Source organism: Mya arenaria, chromosome 9, assembly GCF_026914265.1.
Source record: "Mya arenaria isolate MELC-2E11 chromosome 9, ASM2691426v1".
Classification (NCBI taxonomy): domain Eukaryota; kingdom Metazoa; phylum Mollusca; class Bivalvia; order Myida; family Myidae; genus Mya; species Mya arenaria.
In genome coordinates, this window is record NC_069130.1 from 56,636,320 (window position 1) to 56,656,651 (window position 20,332).

A 20,332-nucleotide genomic window follows, 5' to 3' on the forward strand; every position below is an offset into this window, starting at 1 on the left:
GGACATTATGACGATTTTGATGACGTCATTGTTGGCCATGGCTGTAAAAAGATAAAGCAAGCAAATCATTTACCGCTAGCTTTTAAAACAAGTGCAGCACAGAAATTGCGGAGGAATTGCAAACTATTTTCTATCATTTTTTATATTATCATATGTTTTTATTTCATGTTGTAGTGTTAACAATGTCGTATAACGAGGAAAATCCTCTGACAGACAGCAATAAAAAAATAATCACCAATCTCATTGTTTCAACTATCATTATGTAATTTCACTATAATTTCTCTATATAACAATTAACAAAGCATGTGCCCAGAGATAATTGTTCAACGCTGGGTTCCGGAAGTCAAAAAGGCACAATTAAAGTAATCTTGATTGAACTAACACTAAAATTATCACGACATTTGAATTCCATATTGTTTAAATAGGCACTCAAAATTCCCAGTGAATGTAAACATCCAAATTCAATGTGTCTCACTAGTAGATGCCATTTGACTACGTTTCATCGCGTTGATGTATATAAGCGTTCAGAACTGTCATTAACGCTGTCATGGAGAAGCTCGCCACAAGAGCCATATCTTCGTCTTCCATTATCCTTTATTGAGTTATGATCAAACAGTAAACTACAATCAACGTTACCATTCGGGGCAACACCCGACGTAAAGTCATTCTCTGTATCTTCCACAGTATCCATATAGTTGGTTTGTTTATCTGAGGCCCTACATGAAATACATCCCAAAATTTTTGCACGAACATCACCGTCTAGTAAGCAAAACAGAATGCAGTTGCAAAAGGCTTGGCTTGGGTCCCCAATGGCCTGAAAGTATGTTAAAGCATTATCAACTCTTTCCATTTCATCATTTACACCACTGGCACTCTTGGGGATTGCTCGTAGAAAGAATCGGATCGTACCCCAAATACGTATCATGAGAAGGACCAGCCACACATAAACGAAATTCTGGTCATCGTCCCGTAAATCTGGCTGGATAGTATGAAGGCTTCTGTGTCTGTGTACGAGATGCTGAAATGATACAACAGTTTTCAAAATCGTTGTGCTTGACTTGTTGATTGTAAAATGCAAAGAGGCAATACTAACACACACCCCTCCCCATTATCACCCACCTCACAATAGAAAATCAGGAATTACAAATACGCACAGCCAGGTTTATATATATATATATATATATATATATATATATATATATATATATATATATATATATATATATCTACTTAGGGCATTAAGGAGACCGTATGTATTTTACGGCATTAAGGAGACAATTTGTATATTTTTTGTTTTATACTTTATTTTGCTTTTTTGTTGATAATTTAGTATTGAAATGATCATTTATTATGTGTACAAGATTTAGGCTTCTTAAATTAATTAACAAAAAATATACGTAATTTGCGGTCTCCTTAATAATTTGTAAGTATGTTGCAGGTTTTAAGGGGACCGGTATATATGTCGAAGGGTTTATGGAGACCAGTGTATATATAATATTATTTTTGAGGCATTAAGGGGACCATCCATATTTTATGGCATTAGGGGGACAAATTATATATATCTTACTTTTGACAGTGAAGGCTCCCGTAACCTTAAGAGACAACTTTGTAATAGTATTTTTATATAATTGTGTGTAATAAATCCACAAACATTGACCGGTCGAAACGGGAGGACTGCAAATTTCATAGGATATTCATCAGAAATCTTTTACAGACCATCTCATTCATTAAATGAAATTCAGCTTCAGTCACTTGGTATGTGTACCGTTTGATCAACAAAAAATATAATGGCCAGGGGCGGATCCAGGAATTGTCGTTAGAAGGGGGCGTTACTAAGGGGCGTTTGCAGGAGGATTGAGGGTTACTCAATCAAGAAATTTTTAACAATTTGTAGTCGGAAATGATGCATTATGTGCGTATTTATTTTCTTCTCATATATTGACACAAAAAGTAAACTTGGACGATTTTAAAGGCAGCGCACGCCGATTGCGCCCCATTCTCAATCCGCTAGTGAATGGTGACTTAATATTTGATATATTATGGTTAAATAGAACTTTCAGTTGAATTATATAGAAACTGTAAATTCTAAATACAAGTTTTGTGCTTGTAAAAACAATAAAAGTTTTGTCTGCACAGGAATGTGTCTGTTAATGCTTGAACAGTTAGCTCATGATTAAAGAACATTGTTCATTGGGTTCATTGTGACCCATGGAAGTTTTTTTTATTAAATTCCAACTTCCCCTTAAATTTTACTTGCCTAAAACTTTAACCTAAGTCAATCAGGGGCCATAACTTGTATTATGGAGTTATGTAACCTCATTGGCTGATGGTCCTGAACAATTGTGTGAAGTATTAAGTCAATTGAATGAAGGGTATAGAACGCCTTAACCAATAGGCTACGGAGACGGTTTTAATGCATGTACTCAATTGCAGATTCAGGGGGGGGGGTCGGTCCAAGCGCGCGCGCCGTCCCCCACCCCTTTGAATCGTCCGTTTATAATACGTTCTCAGTCAATATCGGGAAAAAATACAATATTAAGATAAAAATGCACTATTTCGGACTATAAATTAGGGGAGTCTAACCCCCACCCCGGTCCAACATTTTAAGCCATTCAATTTCTGTTCTGAGGGAGGGGCGGATGTGGAAAGATTAAGCCCATGAGTTTCACGTACCCCTTCTTAAGTCAATTCCTGGATCTGCCACTGATATCTGTAATCAGATTTGTTGTTTCATAATGTTATAGTTCCTTTAAACAGTTTAAACCTTTTAATGGCATCAAAATAAACAGACGCATGTTCAGTAAAAACATACTCTGTTTACAACGTTCTCGTACTCCAGAGCGATGATGCTATGCATTATATTTATCATCATCTGACTGACTGAGTAACTGCCAAAACTTTTCCGTTTAAAGAGACTCTCTCATGTTTTGGCACCAAACATATTTTTCCTCGTAATGCATCTAAAAACACTTACATGTATATTTATTTTACTCCTTGGTACTGAAATTGCAGAAATAATAGTAACCAGGTTGATTTTCTTTTATACTTCAATTGCATTTTTAAAAAAACGATTAAAGTATTAAAAATTAATCTTGTTCAAGTTGGGAGCAAGCACATGGGGGTGCAGATAACACATAGAATAAAAAACGGATCGCTTATCCACTCGCCCACAGGGACTCATACTAAGGTGTTGAATATTTTAACCTTAATGGAAGTTATTGGTTTATCACGTGATTATGTCAATCAACTGATTGTGCAACAGCCTTTTGTTGAATCGGGTTAGTAACGCATGTCAAAATTTTGGACTTCAAAGACTATATTTTAGCACATATCAACATTTATTGAAGGGTTTCAGCCATCAATAGCTTGGCTTTAACACTTCGTTTGATTCGCCATACTTTATTTCGTAATAACAATCTATAAAATCCAAGTAAAAGATGCATTTTCAAAACACTTAACGCTTCGCTTATATTCACTCAAAAACTCATGTTCGAAAGATTTAAAAAAAGTATGTCATAATCATATGCTCTTTAGCGGCTGAGTTTCTTAATATTTAAATCTCTTATAAATTTGCCAAATAAAATTCAACATGGGTAAACAATTATAACAAATAACGTATTTTATGTATTGCAACATATTTATAAAAAGATAAAGTCAATTGAATCAAATGACCATTTTCAATGTACTTTCTTTCTCGCGGAAAGTGGACATTTCATCTTACTCCAACAAGTGTGGGGTATGGTTGATTCTCTTCGTGACTGAAATCAACTTTTTTAAACACTTGGTGCATTTTAAATCTAGTCCATATAAACAGCCCCTTCAGATTCTTTGACGATTGCATTTCCATGGGAGATCACTGCGTATGATAAACATACAAGTGTTGTTTAGCCACACTGTGGTTTCAATTATGTCAGGGGCGTAGCTACTCCTCTATTCATGTGAATTCATGTGCTGGGGGGTTCAGGGGCGTGCCCCCTCAGAAATTTTTTTAAAAACCATGGTGCAATCTAGTGCATTATTTAGTACTGGAAAATAACCAGTTTTAGATTCATGTAGTCAAGTTCGCATACTGCAACTTTGGTTGATTTTTTTGTCAGAATCATGTGGATTCAGCCGCGTATTCACGTATAGGCGGCTACACGCCTGTATGATGTGCATATGAATGTATAATTTGGTTTAAATGATGCATAATTAATGTAACACCTCCTTGCTGCTACACCAATAGAAACTTCATGGGATGTTAATAGTAAAAGAACTAGCACTGACGTTCCCATTTTTGTCTGAGTCATTTAAATAACAGATAACAAATTACAAGGTAAACAAATTTGTTTTGACTTCTTTAATGAATTATATAAACACATTGTACAAAGATATCATGACATATTTTAAACAATAAGTATGGTTGTCAATTAAACAGTATGCTAGCTTTAAAGATTTAGGCAAACCATTGGAATTTTACGGCGGTCTTAAAAGGTGTATTTAAAGCTGCAATCTCACCGATTGATCGTTTTGACTACCGGTACTCTTTTATTGTTTGTCAATAAATGGAGTATTTTTTGCAGAAATGTCTAGACCCAATTTTAAGTGATATAAGACTGCTAAAAAAAGATCAGATTGCAGTTCATCATATTTATGTTAAAAAAATGATGTTTTATGACTAAAAGCATTACGAACAATGACTAAAAGCATTACAAACAATTTAATGTAAATTACTTTTTCGGCAGTTTTACCAAACATTTTTGATTGGTTCTATTGTAAATTATCTAATATGACTGAATTAAAGGAATGATAACCAAATCAGCCGATTTTGAGACAATTTTGTGTCTAAACTGACAATCTGTAAGAGTGCAGCTTTAAGTTTTGATCTAAAGCTTCATTTACACATTGTTATATTGTCAATAACTGTTTAAAAGGTCTCATGTACTAAATAAGATAATAATTTTCATAATATCTAAAATTGATTAAAATAAATAAAGTACCATTATACCTATTTCTTAATAGTGCCGTTTCTCATCTGACAATATCATTCAAAGCCATCATTTCAACTATGAATTTATTTTTAACTTTCAACTTTTCTATAGCATATGCAACAAAATATACCAAAAATACAAGCCATGAACAATATGATTGTTCAACTTGCATTATCTTTGACCTTTTGATATGACCATTTTCCAGTTTTGTTTATTTGTAAGTTGTGCCCTGAAGAATAAAGTATGACTATGAATCAAAAACAAGCAATAAAAACACTAAAAATATACCCCAATCCCTGTAATTTCTAATACAGTAGTAAAATCAAGAAATTAAACATTTAGAGCTGCACTCTCACAGATATACCGTTTCCACAACTTTTTTTGTCTTCGAATGAGCAAGTTTTTGCGTAATTATCTGCAAACCAATGATAAAAGATTGCTGACAAAAGATCAGATCGCAGATTTCATATTTCAGTTCGAAAATTAATGTTACTAACGGTTTAAGAAAAGTGCATAAAAAATATCAATGTTTTAACTTAAATAGAAAAATCTGGGATTTAATTTTTCGCAAAAATTGGATGGTTCCAATCCAAGACATAAAATGAAAAAAGTTGTCAAAACATCCAAAGTGTGAGAGTGCAGCTTTAACGTTTGAAAGTAACTCTGTTTGCCTCGTGCCCCTAAACAGGGTTTAATTATATTATATGCCCAGTGGGCTTGTCCCTGTATATTTGATTGTATGATTGCAGTAATGGATACTGGTCTAATTATCTTCTGACAATTTTTCACCAATTTTAAAGAATGAGAAAACATATTAAGCTCATATAACGCTGTACAATTTAATCTCATTCATAAGGTTGAGAAAAATTCCCTAAAAATATTAATTGTGGAGACATATCTTATTTAAATACATACAGGAAATGGCGACATCATTTACCCTTTAGTATGAAAAAGGCAGTTTCCTGATATTTGAATAGCGGTTTTTTATTTAAGCATCTCAATTCATAGTATGTATGAAGTTTCAAAGGAAACCAAATCATTGTAACGATTGTTTTCAAAATAGATTCACACTCTTGATAAACTTCTTTTCCTAGTTTCAACTTTTGAGACTTTTTGATGAGCCTGCACCTTCCCCCTCTTATGCAGTGGCTTCAAGCAATAAAGCTACCAGCTCAAGTTGCACAGCTGGTGAACAAGACTGCTGATAGTCGGCAAACTGCACACTTGATGCCATAATAAATCATGTCCATCGACTTCCAGAATGAAGAAATGACAGCAGCACAGAATTGATTTCAATTGGACCTCTGTACTTTCATCACCTTGTTGTAGTCAAAGACTATGTCTTAGTGTGCAGTGCGGGATCTTGAGAAGCTTTCTACTCGTCTGATGAAGTAAGTTTGGCAGAGTGTGACACTCCTATCTACTCATATGGCTAGACACCTGTGATCTATGTCTTCTTGTGTGTGCCCAACCATCACCTGAAGAGAATTTAGAGGAAGTTAGTGCTTGATAACAAGTCAATGTGACAAAACAAGGTCTTTCATTTATGCCACCAAGAACTAGTATTCCAAGTTTCATAACTCGTATGTTAACTCAAAGCAATTGAGCAGAAACTGTTTGGTAATTAATTTTAAGTCACTGCTTCCACTTATACTGCAAGTAATATTGAACGTGAACCGACTGACCCAAATGCAATTCTAAATAATTTTTATGTGCAGAAACCTTAATCCTATTGACACAAAAGTAATCCAATTGTATGTCTTCACAAAACATTCTACAACAATATTTGTCAATTTAACTCAAAGATTGATTATTGTTTTTTAGTCAGACAAACACAGAGATGGCCCTATATCGCTCACTTGATTTGAGAAAGGATTCTAACTTAGTTATTGTTTGGACACTTACTGAACACTTTTGGTCTGACTTTATAATGCAGCTGGTGAAAATATTAAAAGTCCCTTAATAATGGGCTTACAAAAACATAAAAAAATGTATTTGTTTAAAAAATTACAAAGGGCCATAACTCTTACAATATTTAAGTTTGTATTGAGCAGAATAAAAGGCTTTGCCTAAAATACAACCTTAAAACTATATTTACAAGTAAAACAAAAAAATCTACAAATATGTTTTTAGTATCTGGTTTTTGAGAGTGAATGATCAGAAGAAAACATCAGACATTCACAATCATATTAAATAATAATTTAGTTTTTTTAAATTATATTATATTTCAAAAACACTGCAAAAGACAAGACACTTACGTTTCAATTTCTTGATTTAATACAGTGATGATTATCAATTCTTATGAAGGGAGATGGGTCTTACACTCTAACCAGTGCAACTTGCATGTTCTTAGTCGCTCAGTTATTACCTTTCTTAAAATTCTCCTCTTGATCTGAGCCACGCCAAAATGATGGGAGATGCTTTTGTTTTTCCATCAGAATGTATAGCACCTCTGTGTTTCTGTTTGTCTCCTGAAATAGTAAAAGTTTATTAATAATAATAACAATAATAATAATCAGTGACTTTTATTGAAATTATTTTCACCGATTGTGCCTTGCACATTGGGGAACAAAGTTGACTTCTGAGGAGAAGATTTTTCCATATAGACATATAGCAAAAAATAGCTCCGCACCCTGGAGCAATGTTTTTTATAAATCAATATCCAGTGAAGAAAATTCATACAGGGTATTGAAACATATTTTGCTTCAAATAAAGACTTTTAACAAAGATAACTTAACTAGCTCTTCATCATATTAAATAAAAATTAACACAGTCTATGCCACACACGGAGCCCCGCATTTGATCTTTTACCAAAGTTTGATTGAGAGTTTAGTTTCACAGGTCTATTAAAGCTGCACTCTCACAGATTAAACATTTTGAAAAAGGTTATATTTTTTATCTTAGAATGAACCAATGTATGCGAAAATGATGACAAAAAAATGTCTTTGAATTCCCGTCAAACATGTCGGAACCAAATTCAAACTATGGATAATCACTGTCATTCACGATGAAATTCAGCACTTCTTGCCCAGTATATATACCCTTACTTTAAGCAGAAGGCAAATTAAAACAAACACATTTGTACGAAATTTAATCAAACTTTAAATGGTAGTAGGATTGTCATTTGTTCACGTAATTTTCAAGAATCAGGAAGTGGGGAACATTATAAAGCCATTTAACAATACAAAGAAGACGATTTTCTATTGAATGTACAATAATAGTACCGGGGTAATATGCAAATAGTTATTATCTCAAGAAAAGGACATCAAGACCAATTCATTTACCAGTAGCATCTGACAGTCAATAATGGTTCTGAGTTTAAAGAGCATAATTTTCATTTTATTGTTTGTTTAATCATTGTATATTTAACACCAGTTGTGAAGAAGGAGTTATCATTATATAAGATTATATTATCTGGCAGTGGTTGAAAATGTAAAGTGAGACCAGTTTTTTACCTGTTATTGAACAAACTGTTATGTTGGCAGGACTGTCCTCCTCAGCAATGCAAGAACAGCAATGACTGGCTGGCACTCTGTAAAATGGCGATTAAAACATTTTGTCCAATTAAAACTGTCCCTTTCTAAACAATCCATCAGCAATATATATAAATGAGCTGCGCCATGTGGAAATGTATCTTGGGAAGTTTCCATTCCATGTAATGATGTCATAAAGATGAGCAGAAGACATTACTTACTATGCAGTAAAAGTTCTTACTTTAACAGTAAAGATATCTTTTTTTGAGAAAATTTATCAAAGTGAGCTCTTTTATGTCATGTTTCTAAGTCTTGTACACATCTATGTTACATATATAAATAATAAACAGGAATAAAATGAGGAGTTGTGTACACACTTATTCCTCCTTATGTACTGTGTAACTCATGAAAAACAATCCATAATTCTAGTAAATCTCTAGAATTCCCTTACTTTTCTCGCTGTACAAAAATGAATGAGGAGTTGCAAACAAGCAGGGCCATAAAACTTTTGCTATTTAAACTGTACCGCAACAGCAATTTAAAGACAGTGATACTCATTGATGGAATAGGCACTTAGACAGCTACATTTTCTGAGAAATGGAGATCAGACTAAATTCTCCAGAGATAATTTATAGATTTATTTGAAATAAAGAACATGTTACAGTGTTTGTGTTAAACTTGTTACTTAACCCTGATTTAACAAAATCATTACCTTCAAACTGGTGATAAAATAAAAACAAATATACCTTATTAAACACTGTTTACTATCACATCTGTACCCCCCCCCCCCCTTCTTACATACTTAAGCGGCTGTTACCAAAGTAAAGAATGAAAGGTCCACAAGACCAATTATAAACCATGAACCATGAGAATCCTGTTTATTAATTTGATTTTAAATCACCCAAAAGGCTTTCTACACTTAATTGTTCCTTAATTTAAATCTAGTCTCCAAAGGTGTCACAGTGGTGATTTCATTGAAAGACTTGAGATACGTTATTTAAAAAAATGATGACAGGAAAGCTTAAACGCAGAAGTCTGGCCGGGTATATGAGCCTGGAAATAAATACGCAAAAGCTCACCATGCTGCTAAGGAGTCTTATATAATTCCCGGCCCCAGTTCAGCTGGAGATTCCACACGGCTGGAAAACCGGCCCGGTGCATCCAAGCTTCACCATCGGCAGTATCTGCAAGAGGAGGGTGTAAATCTGGGAAAACGCATTTATAATCAATTTGCGAAAGTTCTTATTCGTCATAAGTAGTGAACATGTATGTGGCTTATAGAACATCTGAAATTAAGTTTAATGAAGGAGACAAAGTTCGGTCTGGGATCTAAACCTGGATTTTGATGGTGAAATTGTAAGGGCCGAATTCAGAACATCCACTCTCACTCACACTCCAACCACATTCCCGTAAGGGACACTCAAATGATCACTTGAGTGGAATATGGGGAGTGACACTCAAGTGATCTGTTCGTATTCACACGCCTCGCTAACACTCCACTTCATCAAGTGAGCAATACAGTATATAATTATACACGTATGTTTACATGATCATATCGGATTATCTGTTTGACTATGGATCACTGATGTTTACATTATACATTGTAAACATATGTTTATTTGAGATTTGAGTACCTTATTGTTACTTATGGCAACAAACAAATGATAATAAGTGTTATTCTAAAACTGATATTTTCATTTTAAAACAATTGGTTAATAAAAATAAACGTTTTGGGTTGTAAATAACTGTTGCAAAATACGTTTAAATGCATGTTTTTTGTTGTCATTGTTGTTGCTGTTTTAAATATGTAGCCGTTTTCCATTGTATCACGTAATTTAAATATGTATTCATATATAATCTTGCTTTTGTATTCTACATAAAGCGGTATTGGGCGTTTGAAAATAATATATGGAAGTTGAAAAAATAGCAGATGGATAGAATTAGCGAATGAATCTACTTCTTATGGGGAAATAACACCTCGGAGTGAAAAACAACTCAAGAAATGTAGGGGAAAATGGATGAAGATGACGATAATAATAATAATAATGATGATGTTGATGATGATATGGTGGTGTTGGTGTTGGTGGTGCTGCTGCTGGTGTTGGTGGTGCTGCTGCTGCTGATGATGATGATGAAAATGATAATAATAATAATAATAATAATAATTGTAATAATAGTAATAATAATCCAGCTGAATGTAGGCTGGAAAATACATATCAATTCCCTTACCACGCTATGAAATGGCCTAGCAGCGTCAAGTTAGCGGCCTGGCGGCCTAGCCGCCTCATGTGACTAGCGGCCTAAAATTGTTTCCTATTCCAAAGCATTTTATATGCGTTCTTTTCTAAAACAATGATAAATTAAATGTCCTTTTCATATATCAACATCCTTTAGCGAATATCAGCATTTCCCCCTTTTCATGGGCTGCTGGATGAGTTTTGGGGACCGCTCAAGCGTGATGTATTTTGCATAGGAAAACAATTATTTTAGCATTGTTTTAGAAGAAAACTCATATAAAAATGCGCTGAAGTAGAAAACAATTTAAGGCCGCTAATGTACGACTAAAAACATTGATTTATCTTATTTTCCATTTAAACCATTGAACCTTGAAATAGATAACAAATTTAGGCCGCTAGTCCGTCAACCTCACGCCGCTAGGCCGCTAACTTCATGCCGCTAGGATGCTAACTTCACGTACCTTTAGCTGCCAGTCTTTGCAGCCATTGATAAATTGCAAACATCAACATTGCTGGGGGTTCAAGATCATTGTGAAACAAAACAAATATATGATAGGCGCATCCTTTTGAATTTGTTTTGTTTATAGATGGCCACGTTATTGAATGAACATGTACTTCAATGGATTATCCCGGTCTCTTAAATATTGTCTGGGAACGAGCATGTCCCTTATTTGTTCCAAATATTTGATATATTTCATCTTTTCTACTTGCCATGTACTTTTTTCACATACACTCATTCAATTCCTATTCACAACCAATCCTCGAGGGCGGTTCATGTGGCCTAGCCGAGCACTCACAAATGTCCCACTCACGCAAAACACTTGAGTCTCACTCACACCTGTGAATACGGATATACCTTTCACTCGAAAATATCTCGACCGTTATGTGATTACAGAGGATTAACTCATTGAGTGTGAGTGAGAGTGATTGTTCTGAATTCGGCCCTATGTTTTGTTCAAATGAAGTATAAACTTACAGTGAGTACAGAGATATCTTGAAGTCCAGATTTATCGCTTACCTTAAGTTCGTAGGGCTACAATTGAGAGCTTTTCTGTAAATTGCAGGAACTGTCCCCTTGAGCCTATTGTCTGTTAGGGGAATGGTGGCTTAGGTGATTGGTGGTACCACTCTGCATTTCTTATCCACACAAAACACAGTGTATCTGAAAATGACAGAGAATGGCCATGCACTTATGAAAGCTATGCTAGAAATACGCCGTTATGAGTGTATCAGATGACATTTCCACACAGAAATTGTGAGGCCTCCAATACAGCAGTACTGACATCAATGACGAAAACATATATATCTGTCATGGAGCTATGCTGGTTCTGTGGCGTCAAAACCACTGCAACTGGGCAATTCACTAGAAACATCTTTTCAGAAAAAAGAAACAACCAATACTGTGTAGCCTTTGTCACCCAGTGAACACCCAGAGCATCTAGTTACTTTGAGCATCTATTTACTTAGAAGTAGCCACATTAAGATCTCAAATTAACAAAAAAGTGTATCCGTATCCGTAGCTTTCAAATACTGAACGAAGTGCAACTTTAAGGGGGGCTGCGAGCAAATATTGTCAAGGGCAGAAATCTCGCAGAAGTTTGAAAAAGATTATGCAAAGCTCTAGCTTGATGATTTTGGCCCAATTTCAAATTGTTACTCAGGAACACGGCGGCGTAAATTTAATCTAACATCAATATAGTTACACAGGAAAATAAGAAATAGCTTTAAACTCTCTAACATTCATGGCAGAGTGTCTGATGACGGTCCAGTATGCCAAAAGGATGGAGAATATGTGAAGCATGCACATACACACCTTTACAGCCCAACATTTGGTTATGGTTTCACAGTTATTCATTTACACAAACTCACAATCAATCAATCAATCAATCAATGCACACCCACCTGGAAAGGTACGACATCCTTTGGAAGAGATGAATCTTGCAGTCTGGTAGACGGTTGCTGACTTAACTTTAATGTCCCAAGCAGCAACTGCAATTATATAAACATGTTGATGTTCGCACTAAAACAAAGCTTAGTATTGAGTTAAATTAAACATGCAACCTGTTGGCTGGGGTAACATATCTAAATCCCCAAATGGATGATCTGATCCCAGCCAACAGATCAGCGAAACACGAATTGTATTGCGTGTCCGGGGGGGGGGGGGGGGGGGGGGGGGGGGGTCCCAAGGATATATCTTGACGCAACTTACCATAGCCGCCTTGCGTTTTTGTTCACAAAGCTGGCACACACAGTTCATTCTCTGTTTGCATGTTATGTACTGAAAAGTTCCAGCTTTCCATGACACTTGCAATAAACCTATCCATGAATTAAAACAAATTAACAAATAACTACCAGGTAATTATGGAAAAATAAATGTCATTTTTTACTTGATTGATAAATACAACTTATATTGCAGTCAAACTGGATAAAATATCAGAAAAATGTGTCCTGTTCCAAAAAGTGTGTTTTGAAGTTGCAGACAATAGTCCAAAGACCAAGAATTTAAGTGTTTAGACAGGGGCAGGCAAATCTTAAAAAAAATGTCAAAATTTTAAAATTTAAATAAAACTAAAATTGTACAAACCTTATATAAATCATGTGTACACTTGAGAATATATACAAGGATACAATGTACACATAATCAAACGCTACCTGAGAGAATCATTTTTTTTTTCAAGAACTACTTGAAGGGGTACTGTGACCCTCAAGCATTTCGTTGTGGGCGGACACCTTTAAACCTCTTTCCCGCACATTAATTAAACACATCTTATGTTTTGTCAGTGCCGGTTTTGATGACCAGTATAAATCTAAAAGCAGTTTTTCTGCCAATATTTACCCAAATGATTTGGATGAATGCTTAACAAGAAAGTGCAGTGTACACAATCAAATAAAGTATTTAGTGTTCCAGAAATAATGAGCAATCTGAAATCTGACCCCTTACATTCCTTAAATATTCACAAAGAGTTAAGTTCAAATTTAAGCAACATAAATCACATTCAAGCAGAATAATTTTAAGCAAAAATGAGCATGAAAATAGAAACCAACTGAATTGTATTTTCAAATGTTCCATCCGTGTTTGTTTGTTATCTTTTTATGATTCAAATGGTAAAAAATGGTGCAAATGTGAGAAGCTCTGAAGAAGAAAACTGATATTTTAATAGAAATAGTGATGAAATCACTGACATTATGTTTACTTAGCATCTAAAGCAACAGACCAACCAGACCTACCAGTATGCTAATCTATATTTAACTGCTAAATTTTAAAAACTCTAAACATACAGATAAGATAGATCTGTGGCGCAGTTGTTTACATTGTGTGATTAAAATTAAATTTTTGGTGGTGATTAGTATAAATCCAAGATTTGTTTTCAGAAGATCAGCAATAATGTTTTTTCTTTGTCTCAATGAAAAATGTAATGTTCAAGTTCATAAGCGCTGTTTAATCTGAGAATTTCCCTTGGTGTGAACCGCTTACTGTGTCCAAGTTATCCAAGCTGAATCTAAGACATTACTACAATATGGGCAATTTGCTCTGCCATTTTTATAGATAATTGTGTATTCCAAAGGTATTCTTTTGGTACATTGAACTCACAACAATATTTGAACTCCTGACGTCCAGCACCGCTGTCAGATTATCTAATCCAACCACTATGCCATTGCATGCTCTTTACTGAATGAAAGATAAATGAATACTCACAATTTTGAACAGTATTTTTTTGGTCACAGATAGCAACCTTTTAACCCCACTTTAACCTGTCTTCCCTATTTGGCAAACAGAGAATTTTTAGAAAATTTGTTATCTGATGATCCTGTAAATTTTGTGTGGATAGACTAAATACTGTTCGAATTTAGCAAATCAAAACTAACATTTTGGGTTTATTCAGTGTAGACCCTAAAATATCAATTTTGATTTATAAGTATGTAGGTTTGTTCAAAAGCTCAGTACAGTTTACTTTACTTGTTAAGTTATCCAATTTCTGTAAATAAATGTTACTAAACTTGACTATAAAATACTGTAGGGGGGCGTGTCGTAAAGTTAAGAAAAAAATCCAAATAAAAATAATGCAACAGTCAATTGCAGCATGGGCCTCCAAGGTCCTGCTAATAGCGGGGACTTTGACTTTCCGTCCAGCCAATCCCAGGTAAAATTCCTGCTCTGCACAGACAAACAGCTGGTAAAAGCCCTGTCCAATGAATTATGGTCATTTCGTAACCGCTCATTGTTGGTCATTTCGTAACCATTGTGTTAGTCAATTCGTAACCGTTAAGAAATCGAATGGTCATATCTTAACCGTTGACTCCTATAATTATGAGAAATTAGTTTAATACCATTTGAATTTACAAAATAAGTTTACGGTAAGTATAAAACATAAAAATAACAACATAAACAAAGTTAAATCTAGTAGTTGTATTCCTTCTTTATTCCTAATAGTGTAGTGCGATTTGCCAATAAACTCTGAAACTATGACAAATAGAAACATTCACACTAGCTATTTTTTATGTTGCGAAGGAAATATTATAAGTAGGCTGAATATTAAATGTAATAATTTTTTAATTCATAGATGTTCTACCATTAAGAGGAATTGTGATCTTAAGCCAATATTTTTTAAATATATAGACCATATAACTTTAGAATTTCATTTTTTTTAAATTGCATAGAAGTATTGTAAAATGTAGTAAGTTTGCCGAATGAGAGTATGCGCTTTTTATATGCTTATTGTATTAAAAATGTGCCCATATGTTTAATTTTGTATCTTGTTATTGGAAATTAATACATTGGAAACTCACTAAACCGGACAAGGTCCGGACTGGGCAAAATTTCCGGTTTAGTGGGGATTCGATGTACGGAGTAAGTTTACTCAATATATTAACTGAGTTAACCTTTAAAGGCTTTTGTCCTCTAGGGACAGTTCAATTCTCCGACGTTTAGACGGAGGTTGAGACATGATTAAAGCACTTGCAAAAGTGATAAGCATAATTAAACATTTCTGCGTTTTTATAACCATCTTTTTTCCAAGTCTTGAAATAAAACAACTCTCTTAATTTAATGCTTGTTTAGTATGTTTGATAGTTTAATTAAAGCACCGCTCTAATTTGATTCAATCATAGAAGTCTTTAGATAAAACAACACTTCAAAATGATCACTAAAAAACCGTTTCTAGTTCTTTATTTTCTGCAACAAACAAATAAATGTTTTAATCAATTTTCTTTTCACAAGTTTGATTATCGTTTGATTATCGCGCGACAGTCAATCCACAGCGCAATCATCATTATCGATTATCGTGTTAACACAACATCACAGGTGTAATATTTAACGACGTACCGGCTGTCAAAACAAAATGACACGTGATTCGCGAATTCCTAATACACAGAATTATTTTGACATGTTTGAACAAAACGTCTGGTTTTGTAAGGTAAAATTACGTTGACAACTAACAAATTTTCTCGATTTTTTGTCCGGTATCCGGAATTCCGGGGTTCAGGTTTTGTAGGGTTTTTTTTACATTGAAAATAGAAGGGGAAAACCGGGACTCTGATAAAATTCCAGTATCCCGAGGATTCCGGTTTTGTGGAGATCCGGTTTAGTGAGTTTCCACTGTACCATAACTAATAATTTTAGGCTGTTTTTTGTCGGTTTCGGATATAAAGTATGCAGAATATGGATCAATTGAGAAAAGAACAGAACAATTTTTTTTTCGTTTTAAACAATTCAAACAAATATAGTCAATGAAATAGGTCAAGAATGATCATTTATGTAAACGTAATTTTACTCAAAAATACATCGCGATCAGTCTTAAATTATTGTTTATAAGTAAGCAAAATGTAAGAAAATAATTAACATATTTTGGTAGTATAACAAATCATTTCTAATTTACCATGATATATATCTAATAACTATTGAGTAACATAAATTATTGGCTTGTTACTAGTGAGAATTTGAGTAATGTCTCCCAATTGGTGTCTTGGTTGCTGTGCCATATACATCCAGGTTCGAACAATATACTTAACGAGGTGCTAAGTGTACTATTTATCACCTTGTTAAATGGTGGTTACCATATGAGCAATTGATTTATTGATGGTTACGAATTGACTAACAAAATGGTTACAAAATAACCAAGATTCAGCAGTTACGAAATGGTAAGGTTACGAAATGACCAGATCCCCGTCAAATGCCCCTGGGGGCATCCTAGGTTAGGCCCATTCCCTGTTTTCAGCGCAAAAAACAATAACACTGCATTCACTCAGCACTGCCGGTCCACCTGGAACGTAAAAACATGGCCCATTTCCCCTGCTATCCCTGGTATAAACAAGACCTGCCTGGGGGCCATGGTTACAATTGACTGGTGCATAACTGTTGCAGAATAAGGGAAATATTTTATTGTTGCATTTATTATCAAATATGAAAATTTAAGACACATGCAAAAAGCCACAATACGAATTGGTGATAGTGTTCGTTCTGTTCTGCTATTCAAAGGTGATGAGAATGACAAATAACATGACATTGACAAACAAAATGTAAGGCATTTGTATCATTTCGTCTTTTATTTATTAAAATCTTAGATGTTAAGGGAGCAAATCCCTTTTTAGATTGGAACATACCAAATAATAATAAGCGACGATGTAGTGGTAAACCAAGTTTGCTAGAAATCAATCGAGTTTCTCCAAAATACAAGCAAAAATTACACCGGATGTTGATACTAGTGATTTAGTTTCGGATGAACAAAATCCGGATAAATCATTTGCTTTTCATCCAAAGGGTGGACGATTTATACTACTGTACAAAAGTCATAAAAATAAACGAAAAAAAACGTTGAATATGTATTTTAAACACTTGCCAAGTTACCATTCTCTTTCCGTAAGAGATGAACGCCATACTGCATAATTGCACGGAGATGGTACCACGGAGATACCCGAAAATTTCCGTTATATTCCGGAAAGTTAAATTTCTGTATACTTGAAAATTTGGATGCTGATGGTACACGAAATATCGAATTTCCTTATTTCTGTTTTTTATGGAATGAAACTTCGGGATAATATACAATAGGCTTTAAATAAAGTAAAACAAATAAAAAATGCTTAGTATATAGCTATTTTTGACCAAAATTATGATTTTTTCCCTGGTCGCCTTAATAGCTATTTTTATGGATACACAAATATACACGCACAAAAGTTTAAGAATATTTTTTTTGATAATAAAAGATAATAAGATTTAAAACAATGAAATGATCTCGTAAATAAACATTCAAGCTTATCAACTTACTATCAATGGACATTTTTATTGACATTTGATACATCAAATCTGGACTGAAAATATTAAGGAGACCAATTTTTGTCGCCTTAATCCAGCGGTCCCCATAATGCCTAGATTAATATATATATGGTCACCTTAATATCTGTAGTAGATATATATATATATATATATATATATATATATATATATATATACTGTAATTCTTTATTTCTTATCAAACTGTAACATCTCTTGATTGACAGTGGAACGTGACAGTAAATGAATGAATTCATTGAATAACAATGGCGTTGGTGAGCGTACATCCATTTATGTATTGTCTAAGGTCAAAGTTGCATGTGCACAGGGAAGTCGAACTGATATGGATTAAAGGAAAACAAACACAGGTTGAATGAAAAACGGGCATTTATTAAAATGCCATGAATGTTGATAAGTGACTAAGAAGGTATTTTAGAAAACTTTTTCGGAAAAGAACATATTTGGGTGGACAAAACAACCATGGGGAACCGCCGCCCAGAATTTAACTAGTTCACTTTTCATATTTGAATACTTTAAAGAAAATAACAAAACATAAACGTGCATGTAAGAATATAGTTGTTTTAGTCAAAGGCTTGTCGGTCATTTGTCAGAATGATTAACCCTTGTTCAACTGAGTAACAAGTAAACTTACCCGATAAAGAGCAACTATTTTGACTATTGACAGACAGGCCATTCTACAAGTGTGTACTACTGGAACAACTTACTATTCGCAGCTTCATTAAAACATAGAGAGCCGCTGTGTACAAATAGCACTGCAATTCAAAGCCTTTCCCGGTAAAATACATGTAAAACAGTGTCTTGTGGGTGTCGCTTTCTCTGCATTTGACCCAGCACCACGACCCCGTCCCGATAGTCGTTGAATCGTTTGCTTCCCTTCCGAGCATGTTTTCAGCCAGCGCCACACTTATAATGATAGCTGGAGTTACAACGTTGTTATAACTATCAATAAAGAGTACCATTTATTCATAAACACACAACTTATGTATATGGACATATATACACAATAAGTATGAAATGATGAACAGATCATTAAAAAGATTGCACGGTATTTTAATGATAACATTTGTACCAAACATTTTCATACGATAGGTTGTAAGTACCTGGTATACCCCAACTTATAATGTTAGCCACAGGCAAAATGAGACCACGTGGGCTATTCTGTGGACGGAGGACTGCCAAAAAGAGATGCAGAGCAATGGCGACTGTCAAGAAGAAAGACACCAGACTTGAATAGGTGGTCACAACACTCTGTATTGTACAGAACAGGGTATCTTTCGGACCCGTTTTTGATTCATGGTATATGATGGAGGTCAAATACCCTGAAATGGTAGGATATTGAGGTCAAATACCCTGAAATGGTAAAATATTGAGGTCAAATACCCTGAAATGGTAAAAATATTGAGGTAAAAAAACATGAAATGGTAAAAAATGATAATCAAAATGTGCTTTATAAGATTTAAGCACTAAAGAACCATCAAAGTTCGTATGATTAGCAAGGTGCATGTGGTTTTCGTCATTCCACGTTTTCGAAATGTCTCTGACTCGGAAATGGATTGTTTAGATTGTTATAGTCAATTTATATTGTCTGAGATATGCTTTGAACAAGAGCTTTTGTCAGCGTCAATGCTGTGCTAGATAATATTAACTATTAAAGTTCCACTCTTACAGATTTACCGTTTTCACAACTATTTTATTTTTTGTCTTAGAAAGAGCAAATATATTTCCGTTCGAAAATTAATGTTTTATGGCTTAAACCGTTACCAACGCAAAAAAATGGCTCGTCCAAAGACAAAAAATAAAAAAAAGTTGTCAAAACGTTCAATCTGTGAGAGTGCAGCTTTAAGTTAATGAATTAAGACTTTGCAGAATATAGGTCCAGGAGTTGAAAAAATATAAAGAACTTAACTTACCAAGAGGAGTAAAGAAGTCTGCAACAGTCAAACACGTGACCAATTTCCTCGTGGTGTTCCGTATTTCCGGTATGAAAATGTATGTCATAAAGATCACGATAGCGCCCAAGATTGACAAGGTGCAGCTTACTGCCGATATGGCCTCCACGTTTGCTGGCGTTGTGTTGTTGGGATTGTTGCAATACATCACGTTTTTATGTTTGTTTTATAGAGTATATGAAACATGTATATTATACCTAAAATTCTTATTAACGTTCAGTTTCTATCATCAATGTTCCAAGAAGTTTTTCTCCAAAAATTCAACAGTACTTGTTTTAACCCATTAATTTACCATCACAGAAAGCAAACACACTTTCGGGCGAAACGTCGCCTCGAAATAAATTTTAAAAAAATTATTCGAAATAATAGCAATTCCCTCATTCCAAAACTTCCTCATTTCAATACCATTATGCAA

At 34.3% G+C, this 20,332-nt stretch overlaps 1 protein-coding gene and 1 long non-coding RNA gene across 3 annotated transcripts; both read right to left on the bottom strand.

Moving 5' to 3' along the window:
* Positions 1–399: 399 nt before the first annotated feature.
* LOC128202695 (G-protein coupled receptor 157-like) lies at positions 400–20,233 on the bottom strand. Of its 2 annotated transcripts, none has more exons than XM_052903757.1 (4): positions 19,879–20,233; positions 19,069–19,287; positions 18,673–18,884; positions 400–814 (listed from the first exon to the last, which is right to left on the bottom strand). In XM_052903757.1, exons 1-4 carry the CDS (start codon positions 20,063–20,065, stop codon positions 500–502), a joined length of 933 nt encoding a protein of 310 aa, XP_052759717.1. In that variant the 5' UTR covers positions 20,066–20,233; the 3' UTR covers positions 400–499. The 2 variants fall into 2 exon arrangements, with proteins under 2 accessions (XP_052759717.1, XP_052759716.1); XM_052903756.1 differs by having other exon boundaries at positions 400–1,018.
* Positions 4,325–17,504, bottom strand: LOC128202696 (uncharacterized). Its single transcript, XR_008255791.1, has 7 exons — positions 17,281–17,504; positions 12,583–12,669; positions 11,699–11,842; positions 9,523–9,627; positions 8,426–8,502; positions 7,339–7,441; positions 4,325–6,448 (listed from the first exon to the last, which is right to left on the bottom strand). It is a non-coding gene; the product is annotated as an uncharacterized LOC128202696 (long non-coding RNA).
* Positions 20,234–20,332: the final 99 nt, after the last annotated feature.

Coding starts and splice junctions, on each gene's coding strand:
- LOC128202695 (XM_052903756.1), bottom strand. CDS start 20,065: ATGTATTGCAACAATCCCAACAACACAACGCCAGCAAACGTGGAGGCC. Junction 19,288..19,878: donor AGACTTCTTTACTCCTCTTG/GTAAGTTAAGTT, acceptor CTACCATTTCAG/GGTATTTGACCTCCATCATA. Junction 18,885..19,068: donor TATAAGTTGGGGTATACCAG/GTACTTACAACC, acceptor TTGTAACTCCAG/CTATCATTATAAGTGTGGCG.